We start from the raw sequence: 20,712 nt of genomic DNA, 5'->3' as shown, positions 1-20,712 counted from the left end.
TTGGGAACGTGAGGTTTCCCGTTGTTTTCTCTCTACCCGTCTCTTCCTGCTTCTCAGCCCTTTCCTGTATCCAGACTGGCAAATTTCAGGTCCCTGAGAACCAAACTGGCAGCTTGCATCCGAGTGGCTGCTCTAACAGAGAAACGTGGAGGCAGAAAGCAGTCCCTCTCCTCGGTTAGCAGAGCTGGGTTCCCGGCGGGCGGATGCCGTCTGCGCAGGGAGGGAGGACTGCTGTCCCGCAGCTGCGCAGAAGGGGTCTCGGAGATGCTGCTGAAATGCAAGGCTGCAGAAATCGAGCGTGCACGCTCGAAATCCCTTCTTTCCAGCTCTCGGATTAAAACCTGATCCCTTTAGAAACAGCTGCCTATACAAATCTCGTGCCCAAAGGGTCTGTGGGGTAGCAGGTCTTAAGGAACATGCTAACCACTGCCCCCCCCCCCCACCCCCAAAGCGACAGCAGTAATGAGGAGATGATGGGAGTTAAGATCTACAACTAGAGCTTAACATCTGGCAAGGAAGGACCTCTGAGCCTCAGAGACCTTGCCCCAGGGTGCCCCTAAAGGCTCATTTTTCTAGCTGACCTGTCAGCCTGTGTTTTATCTTTGCTGGCCTTTCCTTACGCAGGAAGGAACTGCGTGCGGTTTCCCTGCTGTGTTGCCTTTGCACGGCGGCTCCTGTTCAGCGCTGATGTACTCCCCTGTGCCGCGGGCCGGCGGGGGGATGACTGCTGTCAGATCACCTGCTTTGCTTTTCCCTTTCTTCCCTAACCGCAGTTTCCCTTGCAGCCCCGGGGCCCGCTGCAGTCTCTGGGCTGCCAGGGCCGAGCGCGGGGAGCCCTTGCCCGCCTTGCTCGCTCCCGCTCGCGGCAGCAGCGCTGCGGCATCGGGAGGTCGGTCCCCCAGAGGACCCCGGACCCCCCCAGGGCCGTGCCACCAAAACACCCGCTGAACGCCGCGGGGCAGAAACGACCGTCGTGGAAAAAGTCCCTCGCGGCGGCCGATGGGAGCAATCGAGGCCGGGGCGCCGGTGGCGGCGCGAGCCCGCCGCGCTTCCCTCGGCCGCCCAGGGAGAAGCGGAGAGGTTTATGGTGGCGTTTGCATCCGCGGAAAGGACTCGCCGCGCGGGGTTTGGGACGGGGACGGGACGTGACCCAGGTGGTGGCCTCGGGCGCTGAGGCAGGCGGCCGTGCCGCTGCTGAGCCGGCCGGGCTGGTCTTCTGCAGCCTGCCGCTCCCTTCAAGCCCGGCTCTGTTTTAAGGCTCCTGGCGGGTAATCTGGGTTTTAGCTTAGGAGATCTGCGGTACCGGGGAAGGCTCCCTCCTCTCCCAGCCCTTCTCCCCGCTCGCCAGCGAGCCTCGCCTCGTGTTGGGGCAGCTTTTCCGTTTTCCTAACGAACTGCTCTTTCGCGGCTTCCCGCCTCCCGGACTGGCTCTCCGGAGCGGCTCTCGGCGCTCGGCCACGCTCCTGAAACCGCTCTGCTCTAGCCGACGGCAGCAGGCTCCTCACCTGGCGTTTCCGAATGAACTCCGGCCGATGCCAGCAGGGTGGTTCGTGGAAGGGGGCCGCGCTGTCGGAGGCGAGCGGGCGCGACTCGCGTGGACGGGAAGGCAGGGAAGGTGGACGCACGGCTCTTGGTGCTTCCCCCCTTCCCTGGTCCTCCCGCCTGGCTTAACTCATCAGTGCAGCACACGCGTGCGAGGGGCATGCTCGCAGGAGGGGCACCGTAACAGGTTTTGGAGGATTAGTCCCATGAGCTGGGCTAAGGTTTCTCCATCAGCTCCCAAGAGGAGCGGAGCAGCCCTGGCAGGAGCAGCTGGTGGTTTTGGCTGCCTTTTGCTCTCTCTCCTCCCTGTGGAAACACCTTCAGTAGCGCAGCAGCGACTTGCGCTTTGGCACGCGCTGCTGAGGGCTCCTGGCGCAGGTAAAGCGTGAGCAGAAGGAGCAGCGAGAGCAGCACGAGGAAAGAAGAGTCGGAGCAGAAAGGGACGAAGTGCCAGGTGCACATCCCGCACAGGCCTTCAGAGTCATGTCCATGGAGATCCGTGGAGGTCCCGTGCAACGTGCTCTAGGTGACCCTGCTTGAGCAGGGTCTGTTTGATCTCCAGAGGTGCCTTCCAACCTCAGCTGTTCTGTGATTTTGTTTCCAGACGTCTGTCTCCTCCTCTCCAAAACGGAGGTGACGAGAGTGGGAAATTAGTGCTTGGGTGCTCGTGAGAGAGGAAATCCCTCTCACCCTTTTCTGGATCAACTCCAATGTCTTCTATCGATGCAGTGAGCAGCTGGAGACTCCCAAATGCAATGCCTAGCCTGGGTGCTCTCTTGAGAGTATGAGATCCAAGTATGAGATCCAAGTATGAGAGTATGAGATCCAAGTATGAGATCCTCTGCCTTCTTCCAGGCTCTGCAGCTGCTGTGCTGGCTCCAAGCTGGGCTCTCCCAGGCCCTGGGCCTGCTGCTGGCACCGTCAGCAGCTTCGGAGGGAGGCGGCAGAAGTTGTCCCAGGCTCTTCCCAGGAAAACAGCCCCAGCGAGTGTCTTGTGTAGGGTTTTTGCATTGGTAGATGTGGGTGCACACCCTGCAGGATCAGGTCCTTAACTACCCCAGCACATTTCCTGTGGTTTCTTTGACTTCTGCTGTCCCAAACTGCTTGATGCCGAGCGCCCGCGCTGTCTGCGTCCCTGCTGGAGCACCCAGCTCCATGGTGAACCCTGAAAGAGCCGGGGGAGCTGGTGGGATGCCCTGCACCGTCCTCACCAGCTCTGCTGGCTCTGGGATGTCAGGTATCCTGGGGAGGAGGGCTCGCAGGGCTGCCCGCCTGTCTGCAACAGTCTCTCTGGCTGTGCAAGGAGAGCCAGGACACTCCTTTGGCTGCAAGGAGACACTCGGCATTCGAGCATCCTTGCCCAGCTCCTGTGAACCTGGTAGGGCAATTGGCTCAGGCCCCAAAAGCCAGGCCAGCAGCGGGAGTGACCAGCAGCGGCTGGCCCCGGGAGTTAGCCAGCCTTGCATTGCCACTTAGTGGCAGGAGCCCTGGATTGCTGTCCCCAAGGGGTGCTTGCAGGCGACTTCAGCATTTCTGTTTTGTAGCATTGGTTTAAGAGTGATTGCAGAATTCAGCAATTGGCTGGCGGGGAAGGAAATGTCCTGTGGCCGGCCGCTCTGCTTGTCCCAGGCCGGGCACCGCAGGCTCCCTCTCCGTGGCTGCGATCCTGCTCTGTCCTACGGGAAATGCCCCGCAGTCACTCTGGTTAGGAGGCTGCTCCGCGTCTTGCGGTTCCTGTTAGCTCGCTCTTTGGGAGTGACCCAGGAGGTGAAGAAGTGACACGGATGTGATCCTGCAAGGCCCTACGTAGGGAACAGTAAACAACCCTGCAGTTTAGCGGAAGCAGCATAGCAAATCCAGTGCCTGTCAAATCAAGCTGGACCAATCCAGACTAGACATAGAGCTCAAGCTAGTTAAGCTCTGAGCTTAAAGCCAAAATTACAGGGCAGGTTTCTCTTGCTCCGGCGCTGCAGGTGGTCACACAGTGTCTATCCTCACCTTCCATTGCTGAATTCATTCACTGCAATGAGACTTTTTCTGGGGATTTCTGATCATGCTTATTATTCCCATAGTGACTCCGTCCCTTCTCAGCAGGCTTGGAGAAGATGACATATATTTTAGTGGTGAGAGAATAAGTGATGCAAGGCGATCTATATCTAGTGAATGCTTAACACAGAGCGTATGGCCTTCTCTCCTACTGGCAAGTCTGGGGGAATACAGGGCTCCAAATTGTTCCTCTCCTCTTACTGCTCTGCTCTCTGGTTGATGAACAGCTTCCAAGAGGGACTGCATAGAGAAGTTTGGCCTGCACACAGTGGATCGTATCACCAAGGACGACCATGCCATCTGCACTACTGAATATTCCCGGATCGTGCCTTTAGAAAATGGGGAGGTGAGCAGTTGCACTGTTTCATTCCCTGGCGTTTCCGGGATTTCTGTGGCTGGGAAAAATCTAGTGAGACATCTGGGCACTGGTATAGGTGGGAGAGTCTCTGAGGAGGCTCTGGCTATTCTGAGCTTGGAAAGGCTTCTGCCTGTGTGGCAAGTTTGGAGTTTTGTTCCCAAAGTGAGGAAGAGGCCCTTGAGGGCTGAGAGGATCTTCCCCTTTTCCTGAGTGGGGACTGGGTGGGTTTGGCTGTAGACACTCTTCTGGTGGTTGCTTGTTCTCCAGCTACAGATTCCCAGTGGAGCAGCATTGATCGCTGCTTCCTTGTATGGACAAAGAAAGTCCTTTGTCCCTGCTGTGTACGAGGCCAGGCAGCACGCAGAGGTGGACATTCATGTCCATTCATGGAAGCAGCGTGGAAACATTACCTGTTTCCTTTTGTGCCTCCACTTACAATGATAAATGGCCATGGGGTGCGGCAGTCGGGAGGAACACGACGGCAGGCATCCGGTTGCCCACTGTGCTCTGAGCGTGAGTCACGGGAGCCCTTCCAGCCGTTGATGTGTGACTGCCATCTGTGCTCCTGCCCTGGCCGAGCCTGAACCCGTGCAGTCACAGCAAACTGTGACAGGGTCAGTGGACCACCGACATTGCTCTGTACAAAGCACAGGTCGAACAGGAGGCTTTTGAGGACAGCAGCAAAGAGGAGGAGAAAATGGAAAGGGCGTGATGTCAGAAAATTGCAAATCAGGGACTGCTAAAGTTAAATCCTTTCTCCTCTATAAGAGCTTGTAAAAAGAAGAAATGTAGACGGATCGGTGCCAGTGCTGGCACTGGACAGGAGACTTCAGAAATGCTCAGCATCCAAGCGGATTCAAGTGGAAAACAGCAGCCTTGATATGAACAGTGGCTTGGCATGAGGGAGAGAGCCATGCTATGCTTAATGCCAAAAACGTCCTTGGGGAGTAGGTCTTTGGAGCTGATTTTTCTGGCAGTCTTTTAAGGGTGTAAGAAAATAACAGAACTCTGATTTTGTTTTCTTAATGACTGTAGATACTCTTATTAATTGGTTCCCTCTTTTGGGTGTCAGTTAAACTGCACAGTTCTGGAGAATGAGACTGGCAGGGAACTGGTTCAGTCTTCTTGAAGGGGGTCAGGTCTGGCTTTGGCGGAGGGAGAGATTAATTTCCTCTCATCTCAAAGGATCACACTGATTTTTTTTTTTCCCCCTCCTTATACTCACAGATTGTCGTTTCGCTGGTAAATGGGCGCCCAGGAGCCATGAACTTCTCCTATTCTCCTCTCCTGCGGAATTTCACTAAAGCCACCAATATCAGGCTACGCTTCCTGCAGACAAACACTCTGCTGGGGCATCTGATGGGAAAAGCTTTAAGGGACCCTACTGTGACCAGGAGGGTAAGGCAGTCCTTGATACCTCTTGCTACGGGGATGGAAGTGTTTGAGGGCTGTGTGTGCCATCTCTGGGGAGAAGACATCCCTGGGTTTTGCTTTCGGGTTTCTCCTCTCTCTGTGCTCTTGCTCCGGCCAAGGTGAAGGCATCTGCAGCAGATGCTACTGCTGGAGACTCCTGCCTTGAGCGCTACCTGGCAGTGGCTGGAGCTGGACACTGCTTGGGGAAGAGCCACCAGCAACGTGAAACTGGAAACAGCTGCTGGTGTTGCACCTGGCTTTTTGGCTGTTCTGAGAGTCCCAGCTGGTAGCTAATGTACTCTCTTACAAAGATTACAGCCAGCCGTCAGCTCTAATGAGGCTGAGCTTGCCGGTGTAAAGGAAATGTCATTTTAGCAAATAAAGCCCTGTTGAATCCTGAGTAAGGCAGCTTTTCATGGTCTAGGTGTACAGGTGGAAGCACCTGTGAGGTTTATTCATGACAGTATTCATGACCAACTTTTCTTGTGTTCTCTAGTATTACTACAGCATCAAAGATATCAGCATTGGAGGGCGCTGTGTCTGCCACGGCCACGCAGACGTCTGTGATGCCAAAGACCCTAATGACCCTTACAGGTAGGTTTTTCAAGAGTCTCAGATTTGTATAAAGTCATTTGAATTGTTGTGCTAAGAATGGAAAATGCCAGTGTGAGTTGTGTCCTGTCCTGCACTCTTCATTGTGCCAGCACCGTTGTTCTTGAGTCTGCCCAGAGAACCAGCAGCTGGTCCAGCCAAAACAGCAAAAATGCAACATTTTTGTCGGGTTATTTTGCAGGCAGATCAATTGCCTGGTCTGGTTTCCCATCCTGTCTGCAGCTTTGCCATCCCAGTGGGATCAGTGTGTTGAAATGGGAGGGTGGGCATGCAAAGCCAGTACTGTTGTCGAACACGGAGCTTTCTCTGCAGCGCCCGGGGCTGTTTTCTGAACTTGTTCTGAGAAGTCCTTTGGTCTGCACGTGGCTTCCTAAGAATTGGGGCAGTGCTGTCATAAATAGATGGTTTCCCAGAAAACAAAGATTCTCCTGTCCAGTTCTACTCACAAGAACCGTGGACTTGCTGGTGTATGTAACTAAACAAATACTCTTTGCAAAAGAGCAAGAGCATGCAAAGCAGTTACGTTTTGGATCGTGGGACTCCTCCCGTCAGCCCTAGCTACTTGAAATGCCAAAGAGCTGCTTCAAACCATGAAAGTGTTGCTTCTTAGCCATCTGTTTGCATCCTGAATGTTGCCTTTATAAATGGCATGGGTAGATTCAGCGGTACCAAGGAAGCTTATATTTCTTTCTCGTAAGGATCACGTAGAGCTTTTGGATCTTGTAAAATAAAATTCCTGTGAGTCCCAGCCAAGATTAAAAGCTGCTAAGTGTTAAAACAAAGACGTATTGAAAAGCAAGTCTGCGTCAGTGTGCTTAACTCCCTGACAAAGGGAAGTTCATAAATATTTGAATGTACTGTTCCTTAGTTTTGTTTTGGACGTTGGTGTTGCTGGATGCACAGTACACTAGTGTAGCAGAGCAGGTGGTCTTTGTGGTGCAAAGTGGTTTTTTAACATAGAGATGCTCCGACATTTCTTGGGTATATTGATGGCTCAGAGTACTCTAGGAAGGGAGGGAAAATTGAGGGAAGATAGATGAGTTGGGAGCCTTATTCAATGCCAGTTCTGCTGATGACTGTCTCTGCCTCCAAGAATTTCCCTCCTCTGCTTTCATTTGGATGCATTTGGGGTCTTCGCTGTTGGTCCCAAACCGCGTGTTCGTTAACAGCTGTTGCATTTCACCCAGAGCAGATTGCACTTGCCAGAGGAGAAAACATTTCCTACTTGGGTGCTTTGGACCATGAGCACATAACGTCTCTAAGGCCTTTTGGGGGATGCATCTGGAGAAGGAAGCTGAGTAAATAGAAGAACTTCTCATGGTATTGCTGTGATCTGTTAGCAAGCTCAGAAGTGCAAAGATGACAGCAGGAGTGTGATAGTGGGGGACCAGCTAGCTGGATGCTTGCCCAGTAATAACTGTAACAGATTTTGTTTCCAAAAAGATGTTGGTAGTGAGGAGATGGGTTTTGAGCCCTTATTTCTTACATTTCCTCCAACCAGACTCCCTAGGAGGTGGTATGGCTGGGTGGAAGGAAGTGAAATTATGCTTGTCTTTAAATTGAGAAAATGAGTAATCAGGGGAAAGGCTGCTGTTTCTCCACGGCTCTGGCAGCAGCTGTTTGCAGCCTTCTCGCTGAGGCCGGCACCAAGGGACAGGCGCTCCCACCCCATTGTCCTGACGCAACGTCTCCCTAGCCTGGAGCTAGCGTGGCGATACCTGGCGTCACGTTGCATGGCGAGAGCCGCCGCAGAGGCCGCCGGGGCTGCGGTCACGCGGGCTGGCCGTGTTGTTGGCCGCAGCTGTCAGGACCCCGTCGTTCTTTCATAAATCCGTATAACCCCTCGGGGAGGGTGGTGCGGTGTGTCCGACAGCACATCTCCTGCCTCTTCAATGCTGGCGTTTGACAGCAGCAAGGCAAGGAGATGCAAACAGAGGGAGACACGGAGTCCGTTTTTTCTGGGCCTATTAGAAATCCTGATGATGTCTTGGCGTATCTGGGAGGTCCCTGCCTCTTGTTTTAACTTCTCTGTTCTGCACATGCCTGTGTTTTTTGTGCTTGTTGCCCAGAAAGGCAGGAGGAACGCTCTCGTAGAGGTGAGGCGAGATGGAAATCTTGGCAAAGATTTTAGGACGTGATGGAGCACGTTTCATGAGCTGGCTTCCTGGCCATAAATGAAAATGTTTATCCAACTTGGGAAAGTTTCTCTGAAGCGCCAAGATATGGCAGCTGCGCTTTCAGACATGCTAAGTTGGCAGCCAAGCTGGTCCCGGTGTTGGTGCTTGAGCGCAAGGGCCTGCGGTGCGCGGGCAGATGCAGCCTCCCTAAGGGCCGTTTGCACTTTTCGCAGCTGGCTCTGTTAGCACCAAGATGGATTGGGCTGAATTGAGGAGAGGGAAGGAAAGATCTTCTGGTGACAGGGGAACACGAGCAGGATGAGACACAAACTTTTCCCCTAGCAAACCACGTGAGCAGCGAGGTGGGCGCCAGCGAGGACCCAGCAAGTCCATTCTGCAGGTGGCTTTCCCTCAGCGCGATCAGAAGGAATTCGAACAAGGGTCTTTTTTTCCTGGTTGTGCTGCCCCTCTGCCCTGGCCAAATCCAGATGCTGTGCTTCTTGTGTGCCGCCCCGTGAGCTCCAACAGAGCTACTCGCTGGGAACGCTTTGTGCCCTCCGCTGTTGTGCATCAGTTCCAGGGGGAAGGCCGAGGTTTCATTTTTAAGGCAGGGTGACCAGGAAATACGTGCGTTATGTGAACTCAGCTGCTGCCTCTTCTTCCTTGTATATATTCAATCAATGAAACACGTAAATATTGTAGCTTACGCACGTTTGTCCATAAGTCATTAGCAGGGTAGACTCGGCACAAGGTGCAGTAAAGCTGCCGTGACAGACGAGCTCTCTGAGAGATCATTGCTGACTCAGGACAGCAGAGACTAAATAAATAGCTCCTTCTCCATTTGAAAAGTGCATTTTCGCTCAGAGTGCCATCTCTTTGCGTTCTGGGAACCGAACCAATGCTTTTCAAACATCTTGACTGTTAGAGAGCCAGGGTGTGCAGCTAGAGCCATGTCCTCGTTAGTGAGATTAACACTGTTCAGCAGGTTTATACATTCCCGGACTCAGAGATCATCTTGCTCAGCACGTATTTGTACACAGTTTATTCTTTGTCTCTGGTTGCTGCCATGAAAAACGTAAGGAAATTTTGTTTTCTTGGAAGTGTTGGGCAGTGGTCAAGCCATGTAAGGCGTTTGTGGATAGCATCATTACAGAAGCGGGGCCAGATGTTAGCCTGCTCCTCAGATCTCCCTCTTGGGTCTGCACAACCTCGTGAGAACAAAGTCCCTGGTGAATGTTTCAGGGTGTGTTTCCGCAGTGTGGGCTACTAACAAACCCCTCTGGGGCTCAGCTTTGTGGCTGCTCCTGGCCACAGCCTGGCCTGGGGACACGGTGAGGATGGGGTGTGAGGAGGATGCAGAGAGGCAGCTGCAGCTGACGTTTGGTGGAGCTTGCAAGGAGAGGACGCCGGGAGGGCTGAGCAAGGCCGCGAGCGCAGCGCGGACCTGCCGAGGCTCACCCCGCTTTCTGAAGCAACGTCTTCAGCGGCGCTGTGTGTGTGTTCAGCTCGGGTTCCCCCAGACTTTCAGCTCATTCCGTATTTCGTGAAAATGAGTTCATTTGTGCCGTGCTGCTGCCTCTGTCTGGCTGTTCACCACGTACGTGCTTGCCGGTCTCACATCTTTAAAATACGCACAGGTGGAAACACACAGCAGTAGCAGCTCGTTGCAGCCGTGGAAGACTCTGCCCGCATCCTTGCTTCTCGCCCAGAATGAACTGCTTCGTTTATTTCTAATGTTTTAAGAAATTACATTTATTTTTAAGCGCTGCTTTTGAATGGAAAAGCATTGGAGGAGGGAGAGCTGGGAGTGGCAGGCCTGCCCTGGGGGGAGTGAGTAATTGCACAGATAAAAGCTGGAACACGCTGTATTATATCCTTAATCTAATACAACAGAAAGCGTTTTTGTTGGACGGGGAATCACCTTCTGCTCAGTGGAAGTTTTGGAGGTGATGTCACCGACGTTAATGAATTAACGTGGTGGTCGAGAGGGATGAGAGCCTTTGGTCGGCTGTCGAGATTGCTTGCCCGGCCTCTGCGGAGCTGCCTCTTTACTCAGCGCAGCCCTGCTCGCGTGAGCTGAGAAAAGCAGGGGGGGGCGTTTCACAGCGAGACGGGGGCAAGCGTCTGCTAAAAACTTAAAATTCCACTTAAATTCACACTTCACGGCCTTCCTCTTTGGAAGCAGAGGTACACCTGGAGGTGACCTGTGCAGCCCCATCCCTCTCTGGCTCTGGGCTAGCGTTTATTCCTTCCACGCTGCCCCTGCCCGGCGCTGGCTGCTCGTCACCTGCGTCAAGCAGCTCCCGGTCAGGTAATTTGCTTGGGCTCAGGTTTCCGCCGCTGCCCCCTCCGGCCATGTCACCCTTCTCTTGTCTGTGGGGCTGGCTGGACAAGGGCACGCTGAGAGTGCTATGCTTCTGTTCCTGTCTGCTTGCAGAGAAAGAAGGGGACAATGGGGGAGGAAAAGAAAAAAGGGAGGGAACGGCACCAGAGGAGGAAGAGTTGGTGTTTGGCTCGTAGAGCCAAAACTTCAAAAGTCAAAGTCTGCCTTCTCCCCTCCAGGCTGCAGTGTGACTGCCAACACAACACCTGCGGCGGCTCCTGCGATCGCTGCTGCCCCGGCTTCAACCAGTTCCCGTGGAAGCCAGCCACCGCCGACAGCGCAAACGAATGCCAGCGTAAGTAGCTGATGGCTGAAGTTGGGTTTTCCTTCTTTTCCAGCTGTTTTGCAGGCGGGAGCAAAGCACGGATCAGACCGTAGGGTTCACGCAGGCAAGTCCGGTTGCTCAATTCTGTCTCCAAGATGAATTGGGTTCGGATCTGTTTACATGCAGGACATCTTTATTTGTTTAGCAGAACCCTTTGCTAGATGCCGACACTGGAATTTATGCTGCACTGGGAATGCAAAGCATGGAGCGTAATTACATCACTTGATCTGTTATAAATTGAAAGCCGCAAAGGACAGTTGGATCTTGTTCCTGTGGGTTTATAAAGAACACCCTCACCCTGTGTTGAACTTTACAGCTCACCTCCATCCCTGGTGGGGTAAAAGCAGATACAGTCGGGAATGTTGCCCTCTGCACCAAACCACTTGAGGTCTCGAAATTGGATGATATCTCTTTCTTGTCTCTACATGCCCGTGCATATTTTACTTCTGGTTTTATGCCTGCTGCCTTTTTCAGTTTGTAGACTAGACCTTGTGAAAGAGCCTGTTCTCCCATGCTTTTGAAGACCTCTGGAAGCTCTGAAAGAGCACACAACCCTCCAGCTGCATTTGAGCTGCATTCCCCATTGAAATGTAACCTGTACAGTATCGGACCCATGAGGAAGGGTTTGATCTTGAGATCAGGCAGAAGGACCTTCAAGGAGCAGTGCCTTAACTGATGTCTCTGTTTTCAGCTTGCAATTGCAATGGCCACGCCTACGACTGCTACTACGACCCGGAGGTGGATCACCACAAAGCCAGCAGAAATCGTGAAGACAAGTTTGAAGGGGGAGGTGTTTGCATCGACTGTCAGGTAGGCCAGAAGGTGTATGATAGAAGCTGTTGCAGATCCTTGTGTGTGTTTGCACTGTCAACCTGGAGTGCTGCCTTGCTGGCAAACTCCCTCTCCACCCCCCCCACACTGTTATCTTAATTAGGTATCCTGGAAATTTGGGCTCTTGGCAACAGGTTTAAGACATGTGCACTAGCAATGAAAAAGCACTGGAATTCCTAGCCATCCCTCTGCTAGAGTAACGTTGCCTTTCTAACGCTTTCTGGGTAGGTCTTCTGAGGCACCGAGCATTGGTTTGCATCTGCTTCTCCCGGAATCCGGGGGAGTTGGGTCTTTGACCTCCGGAGGGAACAGAGTGAAGCTGATGCTGAACACATTGGAAAGTCCCTGCCTAGTTTGCAATGCTCAGGTGCTGCCGTCTCTCTGGATCGCTGTCTGACCACTGAAATGCTGATCTCCTCAGCCTTTGAGGTTCCCCAAAAAAGTGCCTATAGAGTAGTCTAGTAGCTCTTCTGCTGCCAAGGTGACAGTGGGCTTATTCATGTCGTGGCAGGAATCTGGAGTGACTTTCAGTTCTACAGTCTTGCTGCAAAGAAACGGATCGCTTGTGTCGTCCTAGCGAAAGCAGTCAGGACATTTTACCATTTGAAACGAGCAGAATGGGCTTGAGGTCAGGTGTGAACCTGAAACTTGGATAGGGCTGATGGGACGATACACAGTTTGCAGGAAAAACCTCATTTTCAGATGGGCTTATGTGGAATTTTGAGCAGATATGGGTCTTCCATGTACTGACGTTCCTGAGTTGCTCCCTCTTGATCCTGAAGTTGCAAGCAAATCTGGCAGATGAGCTTGAATCCTCTCCTGTTTGGCAGAGGAACTCATGCTCTTCTATCTCTCTCTGTCTTTCAGCATCACACCACGGGCATTAACTGCGAGAGATGCATCCCGGGATACTACCGATCCCCTGATCACCCAATCGACTCTCCGTACATTTGCTATCGTGAGTGTGATTTGCCCTGCAGGTCGTAGATGCTGTCTTGGTCTTTGTGACACTGGGGAGGGTGGTCTGGAGTATCGGACTGAGAGATTTTTCTGGTGTAGTGGGCCAGCAGCACCATGACAGACGTGGCCACGTGAGCCATGCACAGCTGTGCAGTTTCTTCTGCAGCTGACGCTGCCCAGGGAAATGCGTGTACGCACACAGCTGCCCGTGCGCACAGACAGCATGTGTGTCCGCAGCAGCCATGAAATCAGAAGTGGTTGCATATTCCAAAACTAGAATGAGCTAAAAATGTATTCTCAACCCTACTGTGCCTGCAGAGAGGTCCAGTCTCAGCTACCGTTTCCGCATCCTTTCAGCTGGCAGTAGCAGTCTGTAGCTCTCCATGCAGTAGACAGGGATTTCCAGGCAGCGGTTGGTTATAGCCGTCTGGCTGGGAAGCCCAGCTCGTTCTGCTGGTTGTGATATTTTGGTTCTTCTGCACTGCCTCGTAGCAGCAGTGTGTGGCCACCTTCTCTCCAGGGTAATTTGCGGAGAAGTGAGTTGGGTTTGTGCTGCTTTTCTTAGGACCCTGCGATATGACAAGGATAGTGGGCAGCAGTTCCCCTAAGCCAGACCCCATTCAAAGGGGCAATCATACCTTTGATTTTTGGAGAGCATTTGCAGCAGACAGCGGAGGCTCTTTGCTCTCTGGCTGATGGTTGCAATGATATCCCTCCTGTGCTTGTGGCTGGTGAGGGTTGTTTTCGGGGATGACCGCTGCCGTCTTCTCGCTGTCCACAGGTTGCAACTGTGAGTCAGACTTCACAGACGGCACCTGCGAGGACCTCACCGGGCGCTGTTACTGCAAGCCCAACTACACCGGGGAGCACTGTGATGCCTGTGCTGAGGGGTACCTCGACTTCCCACACTGCTACCGTAAGTGCCAGGGCAGCTCAGTTGGGGGGAGCTGGCACACGGGTGACGAGGTCTGAAACCCTGCAGATCCAGCAGCTGCAAGAAGGACTAATGTTACAGCCCCTGGCTCGCCGGGCATCGCTGCTGAATTCCCTTGCCCTCAGCAGGGGTACCCGCAGGCACGGACAAGCCCCCGTTTGGCTTCGATGGAGCCTGGAGCAGCGCAGAACTGCGATGAACCCAGTCCTGGCTCTCTGGAGTCAATGGGGAGTTTTCCATTTGGCTGAAGGCTCATCGCTTGGTTTCTGTGTAGGAGAGAGACAGAGCTCTCTCCAGAGCCTAAGGGAAGGTTGAAATTGGCTAGAGTTAATTTTTGTTCAGTGGGATGTGTGCATCTTGTTCTCATGGTCCATGTTTTTGTTCAGCCCGTTTAGTTCAGCCCGTTTAGATGGTCCCCGGTTAGTGGGGACCATCAACCCACTGATACTCCAGGCAGGATTTCTTTGAGCATGTATGAGATGACTTGGTGCAATGTCTCTTTCTCCACGTAGCTATTCCGGCTTTCACTCACAACGATACTGGAGAACAAGTGCTCCCTGCAGGACAAATAATAAGTAAGCAATGCAATTTTACTTGCTGCTTTGGCAATCTCCCTGCTAGTAGTAGTATTATATCTCACCACCCAAGGCAAGGTCAGGTCCTCGGCTTACTGCGCACATACATTGTGAGCGACGGCCCTGATATGCAGAGCTTGTGCCTCTGAGAGAGGAGGCAACTGAAGGGTGGAAGGAAAGAAGTATTATGATTCCTTTTTTTTATCAATGGGGAAGCTCTAGCACAGAGCAACTGCCTAATTCTGTGCTCGATTCTGCCATCTGTGCCATGTGGGGAGGTCCCTTCTGGCCTTTCTGCAGGAAAACCCCTAACATCACGTGAAGACTGTGGCTGAGCTCGAAACTGAGCTAAGTTCTCCCAGATCCCAGCCTTTGAGCTTGTCCTTCTGCCACGTCTGCATGCTCTCCGTTTTCCCAGCCGTGGAAGGCACAGCTGGGCTGAGCCTGTGCCCTCCTCCGGCACAAACCTTTCCTGGGGGCACCACGTGTGTGCTTGCCTCCGCAGCACTGCTGCAAGCATCTGGGAAGCACGTGCAGACGTCAGGTCCGGTCACTCTTGCTTTCTCTGTTGCTTTGAATTCTCTAACATGCCCTTATCCTTGTTCCCTTCCACCTCTCTCGTCTCTCATCCTTACCCCTCTGAGTCCATTTCTTCCCCGTCTTTTTTTTTTGTCTCCTTTCCCGCTGAGTTCTCCCTTGCCTCATGCTTCCCAGGGCGCTCCAGATAACCTTTTCCTTCCTTCTGATATTTTGAACTCTTTATCTTCCAGGCAGATTTTTCTTTCCTGGTCTGGAATTTCTCACTTCCCTTCTCATTTCCTCACCTCCTCCTTCCTCCGGTTCTCAGACGGTTTCTGCACTGCCCTCCCCCAGCCCTGCGCCCCAGGCCATTGCCGCATGCTCGGGACAGGCGGCGAATGCAGGGCTGGCCGAGGGTCTCAGCATCGCTGGCCTGGAGCCCCAGCCTTCCCTGGCAATGGGAGATCCCCAAACGCTGCTGAGCCTGGAGTGACCAGAGAGCCCCAAACCCACCCAGGTTCTCTGAAGGCTTTGGTCATCGCTGCAGAGCTCCCGGCTGTGCTGCTGCGGCTCAGCCCTGCCCAGGCTTGCGCAGTGAGCATCTGTCTGCCCTCTGCCTTCCCCTATTGCCGCCCAGCGCCTTGCACATCTGCTGTACTGCCCTGCAACCCCGTGAACCAGGCGCGCTGGTGGCCGGAGCAGTGCTCAGTGAGACAGCTGCACCCAGAGGCCAGCCCTTGAGCCGTCACCTCATTGCGACCCTTTTCCTGTCCCGGTGGGAAAGCACTGGTGGAGCGGGGCCAGGATTGCCAGGCTTCCTCGCTCCCTGCTGCCTCGCGGCAGAGATGTCTGAGAGCGGCGTGCGTTGTTGCTGTGTGTCCCCCCCCCTCTTCCAGACTGCGACTGCTACGCCGGTGGGACAGAAGGCAACGCCTGTCGCAAGGACCCTCGGGTGGGCATGTGCGTGTGCAAGCCCAACTTCCAGGGAGCGCGCTGCGACCAGTGTGCGCCGGGCCACCACGGACCCAGCTGCCAGCGTGAGTGCCTCGGCCCCGAGCCTCCCTCCGGGGAAGCGCGCGTCTCCCCCCGCTGCCCTGCTCGGTCTGCGGAGCAGGAATTCTCCGGCCCCGCTTCCAAGTGACAAATTCCCATGACTTCTGTTGGTATTTCCCACCCAGCCCTGACCCGCTCAGCCTTGGGGGTTTCTCGAGGAATTCCCTATGGACGGGAGCTCTGCCCTGGACATGCTGGCAAGCCGCTCGATTCCCCACGGCTGCTCCAGTGCCTGCATTTCCACCCTGGAGGGGGACAGTTTGGATACTTTCGCCTTCCCCCCCCCAGCCTGTGAAAAGCCAGTGCCCTCTGCACTGCGGAGAAAACCTTGTCCTGGGTGAAACGCCGTCAGCGGCGAGCCCTGGGGGTGGTTTTCATGGGCTCTGGTTCCTTTGCAGCCTGCCAGTGCTCCGGCCCCGGTCAGTACGACGGCACCTGCGACAGCGAGAGCGGGCAGTGTCTGTGCCGGACCGGCTTTGAAGGGCACGCGTGCAACCAGTGCGCTCCCGGCTACTTCAACTACCCGCTGTGCCAGCGTGCGTATCCGCCCCGGCGGCGCGTGGGCGCTCTCCGCCTGCGCCACGCGGCTGCCGGCGCAACAAGCGCTGACATCGCGAGGGCCCAGGACGGGTCAGATCTTTTGTGCTGGGTGGTGGCAAAGGCTGCAAAGACGATCTCTGCCCTGCTTACGGTCTCTTTACTGGGCAAGGGACATCAGAAAATGAGCGCTCGGCAACGGTGACACGGTGTCGGTCAGCGTGGCAGGAGCACTCTGCCTCTGCCACCTTGGAGTAGACGTTGCAGCAAAGCCAGAGACTTCTGGAAGGGTTTTGAAGGGTTGAGAAGTGGTTTGGTGGGTGCTTTGGAGGACGTCTGCAAGGGGCAGCAACAGGGAGGGAAGCCCAGCACTTACGTGAAAACTGGGCTCTTGGTGGGACAAAGCAGTTGGAGATGGGAGCAGGACAGAGAAGGGATAAAGAGGAGAGAGCTGGAAGGACGTGGGAAGTGTAGATGATTCACATGTTGACAAAGGGGAGCCGGGAAACAGATGCGGTGTTTGACACTGATCACTTAGAGCAGCACCTAAATGCCCGCCTGAGAACTTCAGAAAAAGCCCCGCTTTGGCGTCAGCGTTGCTCCACGGCGCTCCCAGCGGGGGAGGCCCCCCGCGCCCCCCTGCTGAGGCGTCTCTCCGTTGCAGTATGCGGCTGCAGCGCCGTCGGGACGCTGCCGGGAGGCTGCGACGCCGCTGGGAGATGTTTCTGCAAGCCGGAGTTTGACGGGCCTCACTGTGACCGCTGCAGCCCCGGACACCATTCGTACCCCCACTGCTACGGTAAGGAGCAAGCCGCGGTTATCGCCGGCTACGGATAAAGAGGCGGAGACGTCTGTGTTTTAGAGCAATGTAACGAAAGAAGACGCAGGGTGCTTATGTCTCCCCGAAACAAGCCGTCAAATGAGACGGTTAATGCACTGCAGGAGGACAGGCTGACCCGCGCGCAGATGGGGCAGCCCAGTCGGGAGGTCTCCTTGGGGCGGCGTTGGGTGATGTCTCGCTGAAAGCAAAGGAAAAAACCAGCCTGGCTCCCAGATCAGCGTGTGTCAGCCAGTTAAAAAAAAAAAAGTAACTCGAACATATCTCAAATTTTTGGTTATTCGCCTGGGACGCTTTAATGAGGGTTAACGTCCAGATCCCGTTGCTCCGTCACCTTCTGAAAAACAGGCCTATTTTAGAAAGACGTTGGTGTTTCTCGAAATCAAAACCCATGTGATTTGCACTGTAAATTTGGCAGGCTTGCTGTGGAGGTCGTGGATGGTGCCAAAGCCGGGGAGACAAAGCGGTTTTTATCAGTCCCGCTTCGTCGTCCCAGCCCCGCTGCGATCTGCTGTCCCAGCCCCTGCCTTTTTGTCTGTTTAGTGCATTAACCTACTGAACTGCTGGGAAGCGTTGAATGGGCTGTAAAAAAAATCTCCAGGGCATTTTCCTGGTATGGCAATGACTCCAGATGAAAGTGTCCCCTGTCTCTCCAGCGGATTAAGAAAGGAATTAATTTAGTTCTGATGGAAACAGCTGATTGCGGCGGGACCGAGTGGCAGCTGAGACCTGCGCACTTAGTCACGCCGTGGCGATGCCTTCTCCGACAGCTTGCTCCTGTGACTCCCGGGGCTCGGTGGACAACAGCTGTAGCCCCGCTGGGCAGTGCCGATGTCACGCGAATTTTGAGGGACACACCTGCAGCCAGTGCGCCCTGGGCTTCTACGGGTACCCCAGCTGCACGCGTGAGTACCTGCCCCGGCGCCGCGTCCCCCCGCCGGGCGAGGCGCGAATAGCTGCGGCGGCTGGCTTTCTAACGTTTTTCCGTTCCGTACTCCACCTCCGAGGGTTACATACGGATCTGGCTGGCTCTGGCGGCAGGAACCCCTTCTCCTGCCTGCGGTTCGCCTCCGTAACGAGCGAGCATCGCCAAGAAGTGCTTCCCGGGGTGGGGGCCGCGCGGTTGGTCTGCCCCGCTTCGTTCCCTGTCCCTAGAGCAGCAGCGGAGCAGCCTGCCTGCGCCGGTTTTTCCCCAGAGCAGGCTCAAAGCACGTGTTCGGAGCACGCTCGGGGGTCCGGAGAGGAGGTGCCGGTGGCGGTGCCGGAGCGGGACGGCTTGGGCTGGAGCGGTGCAGCGCGGCGGGGGCCCGCAGCCCCGGGATGTCCTCTGCAGCCCCCTGCCCGCTCCGGGCAGCGTGTCCCCAGCTCCCGCCCCGTCGGCGGTCAGCCGGACGTGCTCGTGTCTCGCGGCTCGTTTTAAAAAAAAAAAAAATACTCGGTGATACCGTTTGCCGGAAGCAGCGGCAGAGCATCGTCACCCTCTGGCAGCAGGCTGCAGGCGGGCGCCCGAGCCGCGGCCAGCTGGCCGAGCGCGCCTCGCGAGGGCTGGAGCCGGCAGCAGGCCCTTGGAGAGGCGGGAGCCGGGGGTGAAGTGGTTTCGCAGGAGTTCAGTAGTCACTCGGGTTTTGTTTTTTCCCCCCGCCGCGCAAAGCGGTATCCAAAGCGCGGAGCTGTAGAGCAGTCGTGGCAGGGAGAGAGGAGCAGAACCTGCTTTTTCTTCAGAAGCGTGCTGTTTTATGGGCAGCGTTTCGCTGTGTGTCAGCCTGTGGGTCTGCACGGGCTTTCGCAGGAGGCAGCTTGTCCAGGGAGCCTGCTCCTGCTCAGGCGCCGGAGGTGCCTGCGGCCTCGTGCTGCGGGCACGGGCCAGAACTCAACGCTGCTCTTAGATGTTTGGGTGTAAACGGCCTTTTGTGGGTGTCTGATCTGTTGCCGCGTGCCGATAGTTTGGGCATGAGGTCGTCGTGCATTCCCCTTTTCCTTCACCCCATACCTGCTCCCTCTCACTGAAATACACTTAAATGTATAGGTGTGATAAACACTGTAGCTTCTGTTGTTTTTCTTAATAGGGTGTTTTTAACAGAAAGCAAAGAATGAGTGTACATGTTATTTATTACCTATTTTTCCGGCTGCTTTGGCGATGGTGAAGGTCAGGCAGACAAGAGAGCTCATTGGTATAAAGCCTTGAATGCAGAAGTCCTTGTGTCCCTGCAGCCGTGGGGTGGCTTTGGTGGTGGCTCGGGGAGCTGAGCAGAGCTCCAGATGTTTTCTTTGGAAGATCTTAAATCGAGCAGAGGTTGTCCTGGGAGTTTGCACCGCAGGCAGGTTTGTTGGTGTCGGATGCTCTGTTTTGCTCAGCTGTGGCCCCCCATCGCTGCGTGTAGGTCGCGCTCCGGCCTCCCCAGGAGGAACGGGCTCCGTAGCGGTTGCTCTTGCTGTTTCGCAGCTTGCCAGTGCTCCAGGCAAGGGTCCCTCCACAGCACGTGCGACCAGGACACGGGGCAGTGCAGCTGTCGGCCCAAGGTGACGGGACTGCGCTGTGACACCTGCGTGCCGGGGGCCTATGGATTTCCACACTGTGAAGGTAGCCTCCGTCTGCGTGACCGAAGCCGCTCTTCAAGACTAGCTGGGGTGTGAACGGTCTCTTTCTAAACCTCTCCTTGTGCTTTTGTCTTCCAGTGGGCTCCTGTAACCCAGCCGGGCTAGTGCCTGCAGACCCCTCGCTGGCCCCGGTGAGTATCGAATACACCTGCCAATCTCTGCAGCTCACTTCTGCTTGGTCCCCTCGTCCTCCCTTGGGGCCAAGCGCTCCCTTCAGCACAACACCGACGGCAGCCCTTACCCCCTGCAGAGGGAAAAATTTCACGTTCAGCCACGCTGTTGCAAACTCTGCCGTTCTCACCTGCTCTTTTCTCTTCCCCCGCTCTCCTCAGGGCTCCTGTGCATGTCGGGCGTATGTTGAAGGCCCAGCTTGCGACAGATGCAAACCGCTGTACTGGAACCTGACTCCGGAGAACCCCTACGGCTGCATGAGTAAGGAAATGTTATTTGCCTGGCCCCAGAACGTCTTCCCCGTAATAATGGAGCAAGACCCAAACCCAAGGCAGTAGGCCTTGTCACTGTTGAATGGAAGTGATACCTGTCCTTCATTCTTCACCATGAGGTGACATGTCAGAGCTGTAATGGTCTGAGTAGCCCATACTTGGGGAGGGGAAAGGCTGGAGTCTGGAGCTTTTGCTTAGGATAGAATTGTCAGGGTTCATGCAGTGAGTTCTGCCATTCTCGGCCCTCCCTTCAGACTTTGCACACTTGGGTTTTCATGGAGAAATGGGCAAAAAAGTCAAATGCCTTTGGTAGTTGTGTCCGCAACAGTAACTGTCCAGAATGAAAGGTGAGCCCTTGGGCAGTGCTACCCTCTACTTGATCACTTCCCAGTTCCTCTAATCTCAGACAGAGGTCACATCTGGTGTCCTCTGATGTGGTGGGTACTGTCTTCTGTCTTGCTGCTAACATCTTTGCAGGGGCTGCGTTGATCTTCTGGCTTTCTTTTTTTTTTTCCTTCTTCCCATCTCCAGGCTGCAAGTGTGATACCAAGGGCACCATCAGTGGAATTGCAGAGTGTCAGCAGGTAAGTTTGCTCCAGGCATCTCCAGGCGTGTGCTGTATGGGGAA

General features: G+C 54.7%; 1 protein-coding gene across 3 annotated transcripts in view; it reads left to right on the top strand.

Moving 5' to 3' along the window:
* The window catches only part of LAMA5 (laminin subunit alpha 5), a 97,063-nt gene that overhangs the window by 39,989 nt on the left and 36,362 nt on the right, over positions 1-20,712 (top strand). For all 3 annotated transcript variants that reach the window (XM_068912938.1, XM_068912937.1, XM_068912936.1), the window contains exons 4-19: positions 3,816-3,934; positions 5,174-5,344; positions 5,856-5,953; positions 10,651-10,766; positions 11,488-11,606; positions 12,495-12,585; positions 13,369-13,503; positions 14,034-14,096; positions 15,512-15,652; positions 16,067-16,204; positions 16,870-17,004; positions 17,814-17,948; positions 19,487-19,624; positions 19,720-19,772; positions 19,974-20,073; positions 20,616-20,668. In XM_068912938.1, the coding sequence (XP_068769039.1) occupies positions 3,816-3,934; positions 5,174-5,344; positions 5,856-5,953; positions 10,651-10,766; positions 11,488-11,606; positions 12,495-12,585; positions 13,369-13,503; positions 14,034-14,096; positions 15,512-15,652; positions 16,067-16,204; positions 16,870-17,004; positions 17,814-17,948; positions 19,487-19,624; positions 19,720-19,772; positions 19,974-20,073; positions 20,616-20,668 (1,805 nt within the window). The remainder of the gene's footprint in view (positions 1-3,815; positions 3,935-5,173; positions 5,345-5,855; positions 5,954-10,650; positions 10,767-11,487; positions 11,607-12,494; positions 12,586-13,368; positions 13,504-14,033; positions 14,097-15,511; positions 15,653-16,066; positions 16,205-16,869; positions 17,005-17,813; positions 17,949-19,486; positions 19,625-19,719; positions 19,773-19,973; positions 20,074-20,615; positions 20,669-20,712) is intronic.

The sequence above is a fragment of the Struthio camelus genome, chromosome 18 (assembly GCF_040807025.1).
Source record: "Struthio camelus isolate bStrCam1 chromosome 18, bStrCam1.hap1, whole genome shotgun sequence".
Taxonomy (NCBI): Eukaryota; Metazoa; Chordata; class Aves; order Struthioniformes; family Struthionidae; genus Struthio; species Struthio camelus.
This window is presented reverse-complemented; position numbering and strand designations above follow the sequence as displayed.